Source organism: Mytilus trossulus, chromosome 1, assembly GCF_036588685.1.
Source record: "Mytilus trossulus isolate FHL-02 chromosome 1, PNRI_Mtr1.1.1.hap1, whole genome shotgun sequence".
NCBI classification, from domain to species: domain Eukaryota; kingdom Metazoa; phylum Mollusca; class Bivalvia; order Mytilida; family Mytilidae; genus Mytilus; species Mytilus trossulus.
In genome coordinates, this window is record NC_086373.1 from 46214343 (window position 1) to 46224907 (window position 10565).

General features: G+C 32.0%; 1 protein-coding gene across 1 annotated transcript; it reads right to left on the minus strand.

Annotated features, from left to right (window-relative positions):
- Window positions 1–1031: 1031 nt before the first annotated feature.
- LOC134725665 (protein LLP homolog) lies at window positions 1032–10425 on the minus strand. Its single transcript, XM_063589681.1, has 4 exons — window positions 10320–10425; window positions 4908–5061; window positions 3396–3437; window positions 1032–1648 (listed from the first exon to the last, which is right to left on the minus strand). Exons 2-4 carry the CDS (start codon window positions 5059–5061, stop codon window positions 1491–1493), a joined length of 354 nt encoding a protein of 117 aa, XP_063445751.1. The 5' UTR covers window positions 10320–10425; the 3' UTR covers window positions 1032–1490.
- Between the last annotated feature and the right edge of the window lie 140 nt (window positions 10426–10565).

Below are 10565 nucleotides of genomic sequence, written 5' to 3' on the forward strand. Positions count from 1 at the left end.
CTAATTGTAATAATAACAATTTTTATAACTATAAATTTTTATAAATATTTGCTAAAATTTAACCCATATGATCTCAAAACATGTATGGTCAGCTGGACTGTATGCATATACTCATATGGTCCGACAGTACGCATACGGACAAAATACTCATATGGTCTGGAACAGATATATACCCTGCATGCCTATCCCAAGCTTTCTTGTTCGAATTGTTTAACATTTGTCATTTTGGAGCCTTTTATAGTTGACTATTATATGTGGTATGGTCTTTTCTCATTATGACTTATATTTGTTAACTTCTGTGTAATTTTGGTATCTTGAGGAGAGTTGCAATCATACCACTTTTTTTATATAATGTAAGAAGTGTTAAAACTCATTGTGACAAGCTATCTTTTTTTAGATATAATTAATAATATGTATAAAATACAATTTTGGCTTCATAAATAAAATTTAAAAATTATATTAAATTTTTGGTAGAACATTTTATTGCATAAAAAACAACAAATTTATCATACCCTTATCATTTTTTTGGTTTTTAAATTCCCAGTTGTTCTTTCCCTGGTAGTCATAAAACTATGTTTAAAAAAATCCCCAATATATATATTATCCATAACCAGAGGAACAATATGTACAGTAAAAAAACACTTGATTGACCATGTTGACTTAAACATGATTTTTTTTTACATTAATTCTAGAACAAGCTGATCCACATTGAATAAATCTATTAGTTCAATTGATATATTTTTTTAATTTTCAAGCAAAGTCACTTACATGATGAAGAAAACTAGAAATTTCCATTGAAACAGCCATATAAAATATTTGAAACAATCATGTTTCATTCTAATATATACCTGTAAATATTGTAAATCATGTAAATGCCAGATTTTAAGAACTTCAATTAAAATCCATATGTTGAAGATGTTTTTTTGGTTGATCCTACAGCTGACTGATATATTATTCATGAGTTACATGACATAAGAAAGGTCGACTTGTATCCATTTAATTGTAGATTTGAAATGGCTTTGTAGTGTGTGTGGTTTTGTTGTTGTTGTTTTTATATATATTAAAATGGTCACAGTGAAACAGATTTATCTTGTTTTATCCAAATAATAGACAAATTATATATAACACTCTTAACATATTTTTTTTTCAGCCTAGGTAAGAAAGACTAACTTATCAAATATTTTAAGTGACAACAAAGTTTTGAACACATCAATCTATTTTCAATTTCATTTTAACCAGTCTACACATTTTTTTTGACAAAGTTGTAAATAAATGCATTTAATAAATACATGTACCTTCAAATGTACCCCCAAACAACAATTTACTTTCTTTATATCATTAATGATTAAATGTCAGAATGTAAACATGTGGTAGTAAATTATGCTGAACTATGAAAATAGCATACAAAATGACAGATCATTTTCAATGATGTCAGCAGACAATTAGACATAACTTTGAAAAACTTCTGTCAGCTTTTCTCAAAATCATTTTCATTTCTTTGCTTTTCCTGCTCGTTTTGTTTTCTGTGTCTTATTCTTTTTCTTCTGCTTTTTAATTTGTCTAGAGTTCATCCACACTGGGTAATTTCCATGTTCATCTAACTTTGTCCTTGTGTTGTATTTTTTTCCTGAATCAAGGTCCATGTTTTCTGAAAAAAATAAACATGTAAAATATGTATCTCAGTACTGCCATCTAGATAACAGTGACAACATTTGAGAAGATCTTTCTAATCATAAAACATCCACTAATATTTTATAATGACTGCCTGACTTGTACTTGGACTCTGATCACAACTCAAAACTTTAAAAAAAACAAAAGTCACTTATAATCATGATAATAAGCATAAAATAATATCTGCTGCAACAAATAATTTAGAGAGCCATGGTGTAGTGGTTAGCAAATGGTTAGCGCATTGGACTACTTACACAAAGGTTTCTGGTTCGATCCATGTTCAAGGGTGAAAATTTCAGGGACTGAACTTGCGGCTCTTCCTTGACACTATTTGGGACTGCCAGGGACTATCATCTTTGCTCAAGACTATATTCTCGAGTATGGTCTTTAGCATTTATGATAGTCCTTCAGAAGGGGACGATAAATGGCTGACCCTAATTGTTAAGAGGGAAAAATTTCTCTTGCACACAAAAGACACCCTTGTACAAATTGTTGTAGATATGGAAAAAGCAGGCTAATACTGCTACAAAAAAGCACTCCCACCCACAAAAAGGAAAGTGATTGATATAACTTTTTACTTCTTTCCCAATCCCCTGTAAACAAATATGTTTAGTTGAATTGAAATGCAATAATGCTAATACAACATGTGCAATTACATACCAAAATCATTGACTTACAAAAATGGTTCATCTTTAAACTAACATTAACACAAAATTTCAACATTTTAACCATGCAAAAGTGTTGAAATCAATATAACATTAATGAGACAGCAGACCAAAAAGTCTGTGGATTAGAGATTGCTAATGTTAACTGTATACCAATTATCATATGCATTGACTTACCATTAATAGTTTCCCTCAGATCTGATCTAATTACAATCTACTGCACTCTATATAGCTAGATACTTTCGTTATATCCAGATGTGGATCCAAGATTTTAATAAAAGTAAACTAAGTTACATGAGGACTGGATATATAAAAAAAAAAGTCTTAACCATGCAGAACCCCCTTAGTCACACCCTTCCGACCTTTCTAATCCTCCTCTTATACTCAAGCTTTCAAGTTTATGCTAGCAATGGTGTTTAATGTTTTTTATACATGTTATATGTATACAGTATACATGTATATGTAATTTTTGACTAAAGAAACAGTCATAATTATTAAAAAAGGCAGAGGGGGACATTCTTTGGCTTTGGAGGGCAGAAGGGCGGGGGTAAGGGCACCAAGGGCGGGGCGCCCTTCTATTTAGGGCAGGCAGGAACACTGTAATAACACTGTAATAAATACCAAGTGCTCCGCAGGGCACAGCTTTATACGACCGCCGAGGTTGAAACCTGAACAGTTGGGGCAAGTATGGACACAATATTCAAACTTGATACAGCTCTGAATTTAGATTGTGATCAAATTTTTGACATAATATAAGTTGACACAAAACAAATGTTAAGATCTTACAAATCTATTGCGCAATATTGTGAAATTAAAGATTTCTTCTTCAAACTTTTCAAAAATTTTGAATTTGAGAAATTTGGATGGAAAAAAAATGAAAACTGCTACCACCCCCTTTTTTTGCAATTAGTCCAAAACCCGTCATTTCTTTAATACATGATTTACAAGTGGTGTTAGGGAGGTAAACCTAACCAAAATTGTATGTTAAATGTTTCTGAATTACCTCCCTTACACAGGTTACACTGCTTTTAAATTGTCTTAATTGATGATTAAAATTACCTTCATCTCTTATTTCTTGGACAACCTCACAACCTTTTCTCACTGAAACAAACAAATAAATAGTTTATGAACAGTACAATAATTTTTTATTGCACAATAAGACAAACAGATTTGTCACCAGAATTGCAACTTAGATATATGTATTCTTTATTTTAAGAAATATGGTGCCTTTACTTCAATGAACAGGATTATTGATGAATCATTATAACCAAAACAGATTACCAGCCAGCATTTCAAGAAAGATGCCAAAATCTGTACCCATAAGATATGGACAACAACATGAACAATGAATGCTATTTATATAACATGACAAACAGACCTCACAAAGTTTAAGTTTCTTCATGTTCTTATTCAAGTTTCAAATTTTTACTTCAATATTTCATTTTTATAAACATGATAAAAGTAATTATTTCTAAATCTGCACTAGCATGACAGTAGAATTGTAAACACCAAAAGATTAAGGACTTACAAGTATTTATAATTCAACTTTTTTCATATCATTTTCACAACTGCCAATTTCTTACTACAGACATGACAGACAGAGCTCAGACTTAAAGCAGCACTAGCTGTCAAATTCAAGTTCACCGACTTGACTTATATTTTCATATTTGTTATTTAACAATGTAAAACATTTATCCAAATAATTAAAAGTCTTAAATAAACAATTTACAGGGCATGTTCCTAATAATATGTAGCTAAAACGCAGAAAATAAAATTTTCAACAAAAAGGCTTAGTTCCTATCTAGTCCATGTATTGTCATTGTAAATGTTCCGAAATAATATGTAGCTAAAACACAGGAATGAAATTTTTCAACAAAAAGGTTTATTTCCTAACCAATCAATGTATTGTCCTAGTAATATAGGTTAATAAACATGATAAATCCGAAATTGAAATTTAGCTAAAAAATGTACATCATGTACATTTATTTTAAAAGAATGCAACCGCAGTGGTTGAATCCTAAACAGTTGGTGCAAATTTGTACACAATAATTAAGCTTAATACTGTCTGAATTTGGATTGTGATAATTTTTTATATAATACATTGTATAGATTTCTGACACAAAATAAATGTGGTCCAAGATCTTAAAAGTATATTGCGCAATACTGTACAATAGAACATTTCTTTTTTAAAATTTAAAAAATGATTTTTTTTTTCATCTTGTCATGGCAAAAAAACAAGGTGACGTCACAAGTATGTTTCCTTAAACAAAAAAGCAAATTAAACACCTGGTGTTTTAAGGCTTCTTGTACACCTCAGAATGTAATAAAATTACATTGGAAGAAAATATAAAGGTGAAAAATGTGATTTTAATTTTTTTATTATTGAATTATATAATATTACTAATATTATCAAATGTGAGTATAAAGGAACAGTCAAAACAGTTATATGTATATAGGTCTTAAACGGTTAACAAAATTACTAAATTTGTACATGTACATGTAGACTTCATGAGATGTACATGTACATTGCTATGTTTGTATAAAATAAAGAAAAGTATTTGCAACGCTAACCTGTAAACATTTCTTTCATGTCCTCTTCCTTAATAGCAGAAGCAACTTCTGTAGTAACTGTTTTCTTGAGAGTTTCTAATTCTTTTTTCCCATACCTTTCTCTTTTTATAGCTCTCATCTTCCTTTTGTGTTTGCTTCTGATACTTTTAGCCATCTAAAACATCAATATGCTTTATTACATGAAATGCTGTGCAAGGCCCAGCATAAGACAACCACAGAGGTCAAACTCTGAACAATTGGGGCCTGTATGGACACAACATTCAAGCAGGGGCAAATCCAGCTATTTAAAAAAATGTGTGTGGGGGGGGGGGGGAGAGGGGGGTTCCCAGCCAGGACAAAGGGAGGGGGTTTCCAACTACAAATGAACTATAATATGTCCCCATTAAAATGCATTGATCATCCAAAAAAGGGGGGTTTCAACCCCTGGAACCCTCGCCCTGGATCCGCCACTGTTCAAGTCCGCCACTGTTCAAGGTTGATGCAGCTCTGAATTTGGATTGTGATAAAATATTTGACACAGCATATAGGTTTCTGACACAGAATGAATGTGGTCTAATGAACTTATTATTTTTTTTTTAACCCATTATGGTCTAATATCCAAAATCTAAATACATGGATTAATTCAGCATATCAAGGAATCCCAAGAATTAATTTTTTTATAGAATCAAACAAAGTTTAATTTTGAACCCTTTTGACCTCAATTTGGACAAATTTGATAACAGGGCCCAAGAATCAAAAATCTAAATACATGGTTAGATTCAGCATATATCAAAAAAACCCATTCAATTATTTTTTGATGAAATCAAACAAATTTATATTTTGGACCCCAATTTGGACCAACTTTAAAACTTGGCCCATAATCAAAAGTCGAAATACATGTTTAGATTCAGCTATTCAAAGAACCCCAAGAATTCAATTTTTGTTTAAATCAAACGAAATTCAAATTTGGACCCCTTCGACCTTAATGTAGACCAATTAGAAACATGACCAAAAATTAAAAATCTAAAAACACAGTTAGATACAGCATATTAAGTTATAATAAACAAATCCTAATAAATCAATTTTTGATGAAATCAAACAAAGTTTATTTTTGGACCCATTTGAGCTCAATGTGGACCAATTTAATAACGGGTCCAAAAATCAAATATCTAAATACATACATGTAGTTAGATTAAGCATATTAAAGAACCTCATACATGTACATTGAACATGTACATTCAATTTTTGTTGAAATCAAACAAAATTGGATCCCTTTACCTTATTTGAACCAACTTGAAAATTGGGCTCATAATAAAAAATATAAATACTTGTTTAGATTCAGCATATCAATGAACCACAAGAATTCAATGTTTGATGAAAGTTTAATTTTGGACCCTTGGACCTCCTGTGGACCAATTAAATCAAAGTGCTGGATAGTTTGAATAATTTCATATTAAGGTATGCTTGGGACAAAAGAACATTAATAAAACAGTATTGCTGAAAATTGCATAAACAGCAGGGTTCTAGCAGGAATAAAAGTGCTTTTCCAGTATGAAGATAATAGGAGCTCAAATTAAATAATTTGGGTCTCTTAATTCTCACAAATTTATTTAAACTGCAGTTTATATCTAATCCAAATAATGTAGCCTGTTTTAATTTGAACATGTTAGTTGAAACATAGGTTATATGACATTGAACATGTTGAAGATTAACAGTTGTAGAGTGCCTTTTTGATCATGAGTCTACATTTGTTGTGGGAATCATCCGTATCAATCCTACCAAAGTGTGTCAATCGTAATAATTTTGCAAACTGCTGAAGAATTGGCAATAAACGCGTCATGTCTCCTTGTATACGTTGACAGTGATTGTATCTCGGTTTCTGATTGGTCAATTTTATGAGAAAGTCTAAATGATTCTCAGAGTTATTTCTGATCTTGTATCATTTCATACGTTAAGTCAAGAGAAAGTCTGCAAGACATTGACGTCATGGGAAAATTTGTAACTTATTGGACATACCACAAACAACACTTATTAGATTTTTTTTTCACGGTAAATTATACAATTTTACTAACTGTATGACATGTATGATAAGTTCTATTCATGCGAAAACTAACAGGTTTTTTTTAAACAATTTTTATAATAAATCATTTACTGCGGACATGTATTGCCAATTCTTCAGCGGTTTGCAAAATTATAACGATTGACATACTTTGGTAGGATTGCTACGGATGATTCAGACAACAAATGTAGGCATGTTATACATCAATTTGTACATTTTGTAAAGATAAATCAATTTAGATTTACGATATAACAAGTTTTAGTGGGGTTGAAAGCCTATATAGCGGCATATAATGGAACTTCGTCACCACCTGACATTTTTTTAAAATGCAATTTAAGTACCTTGTGTTATAATCAGGTATATAAGAATTTTTTTCTGAGACAAATGCCTGTGATATGAAGCTTAAGTCAAAGCTTAAATAACGTCAAAAACAAAATCCCTAACAACAGAACCAAAATCGGAAACGTTACGGTATTTCCATTTCTTTTTTTTTGAACATATCACATGCATATATATATATTTAAGTTACATAGACAATAACCATGATAACTGTTTAGTGTCTTTAAATATCAGCTGTATTTGTTCGAGGCTAGGAAACAAGGTGTATGCGAGCTTTTAGCGAGCTACTACACCTGTTTCGAACAGAGTACAAATACAGCTGATATTTAAAGACACTAAACAGTTATTGCCTTTATCCCGCAATAAATTCTGTATACTGTTTGTATTTTTAAATCACAAAAACTAACATATTTAGCATTTGTTTTTCAATTTGTAATCCCTTGAGGCCAGCGTAGTAATATCAAAATCACACATTACGCTGAAATAGAATCTCAAATCATTAATGGTTACCAATAATACATCGCTCAAGGTGAATAATTATCTATTTTAACATAACAACTAATTTCAACAGTAAAAACAAATAACAAAACATTGTCAAATTTGAAACAGAAGTGTACGAGTTGTCCTACGCTTCAGACTTGACATTCACTGAACATGCATGCTGAAATTGACATGGATGATTTTGTAACACATCCATTTGAAATCGAAAATTGTCATTGTAATTAGAATGAAAATGAAATACACATCCTGAGGTCACACAGGTTCAAACAATACTCAGTCCGGCAGTGGTCAGAGCTTTAAAGCGATACCCAGATAGCAAACATGTGTTGGGGCCCATGTTGGCATTCTGTTGGCAACATTGTTTGGCCAACGTTGGAAAACTATGTTGGGCCAACGTCATTTTGCTCATCGGCCCTTCGTTGGCCCAACATGATGGGTCTTTGTTGGGCCAACATCAGTATGCCAACAAAGTTAACTGTTTACCAACAGTCTACCAACGTAAACTAGTTTAGAAATTATGTTGGGCCATTGTTGATCGTACAACAGTTAGCCAACGTCTACTTTCAATGTTTATTTCTGCTTTCCATATTATTTTATGATAGTAATCAGTATATATTAGTCTATACTGTAATGAACATAGATATAATACAATCATCTGTCATTTGGAGAGTGGGGAAATGCCACTTTTTTTTTTTTTTTTTTTTCTTTATTCATTAAATGCCACACGTGTCAAATGATCAGACTAAATTATTGATTATTGTATGTACTGTAAACTGTATTACAGGGGTAGAAATAAGAAAAGACCATTGACTTGCCCAAATCAATATCTAGATTAACTTGCCCTTGTATCTGTTAACTTGCCCGACTAATGCGGAGCCGTCCACGCCGATGAGGGCAGCTCGTCGCACTTACGGCGAGGGGTCTGGGGGCCGCTTAAGGCCCCCAGAAGCTCTGGGGTAAATGGTGCCAAATCCTGCATTCTAGACCTCTCCTGGCAGATGATTTCAAGTTTCTATACACCCTTTTTTAAACAAAAACTTTTACTTTTACAAAAAAAAGTGACAAAAAAATTTCAGATGTACATGTAGAAACTGACCCAATTGTCAAATTTCCTGTAAAAAATATGCTTCATTCTAAACAATGCAATTATAATTTATTTTACATTTTACAGCAATACTATAAGAGCTTGTTTCTACATTGAATGAATTTGAAACCTTTAATTTTGTAAAGAGAGTCAGCCTGTTGAAGACCTTGTGGTGACCTCTGAATGTTTGCTGCTGTTGTTGTTCCTAGTGAATTAACACATCTGGTCTTTAATACTCTTTATGTAACTAACTGACAAATTCAAATAACAAAAGGTAATTGTTCACTGCAGAAATGAGCACATTTAGTATGCTTAGCTATAAAGGTAAAGAATTTAAGATAGAAGTGGATGAGAATATTTTAATTTTAATTGTCATTTAATTTAAATCCATCATTTTACACAAATGATCGTATGCATCTACTGCATCAGACAGCCTGTTCTTGTAATCATCTTTTGTAAGCTCCAACTCATCCTCTAAAGTTTCAAATTCATAATCCTCATCTGATTCGTAATCTTCAACAATTTCATCATCCATAGAGTCATTTAACACTTCATTATTAGTACTGTTGTTCGGATTGTTTTCTTTTTCATTTTCCTGATTTTGATTTGCATTTGCAATTGGCACATATGGTTCTACAGTTTTTTTTAAAGGGGGGACATAATTTACTAAAAAGTTTTCCATTTGTTTCTTTCTACTTTCAATTTTAAATCAACTCAAAAGTCGTTTGCAAAAAAATTTTAAAATCTATGCATAAAACGGGGAGATAAGTACTTAATACGTTGGCATGTTCATTTTTTTGTTGGCTTCTGTTTCAATATTGTCCTAAATAACGAAATATAACCTAAGAATTCTAAAGTTTATTAAAAATTGGTTCTGTGGGTTCAGTCAGAAGATCCTACACTGAACCAATGGACGACATAAGTCGAATATCTTTGGTAACTACTTATATAACAGTTGGTAACAAAATGTTGGGCCAACATTTGGCCAACCATACAAAAATGACAGTTGGTGCCAAGTTGTTGGGCCAACGAGGGGCCAAGTGTCAAAATAACTGTTGGCTGAGTTTTGTTGGGCCAAAGTTGGTCTCTTGTTGTCCTGCCAACACCAACTGTGCCAACTAATCACCAATGTTGGCCCAACAAAGTATTGTTATCTGGGCAGATAAGGTATCTGTACAGTATACAGACACAGCATAGCGATATCTGTAGGGCTGTATCTGTATAGTAGGACACCCAATTGCAAAATAAAAAAGAATAATTCATACAGACTTCGTCCCCATTTAGAGGTAATGCCTGCCTCATATATATAATATCCTTCCAAAAGTCAAGGATAATGATAGTGCTCACTATACAAATCCTTGCAAAAGTCAACTTGTGTCATTTATCAAAAACCTGTATATCCTAAAGAATCTGAGTGAGATATATTCGAGTGCTATAACAACGTATATACCTTAGGTTTTATTAATAGACCTTTGCTTCGTTATAAACACTGTCACTTGGATTTGGGTCTTTCTTTCCCACGTGTGGAATGTAAACTTCCGGTTGGAAGGTATACCTAAATTAAGTATGCTACACATTTACATTTTTTGTACTCATCCAGCAATTTCAACACTGGAATATAAAGCATCCCCAACAATTTAATTTACATTTTTCGTGTAATATTATATAAGTCATATCGGTTAAGAATTGTAGCTTT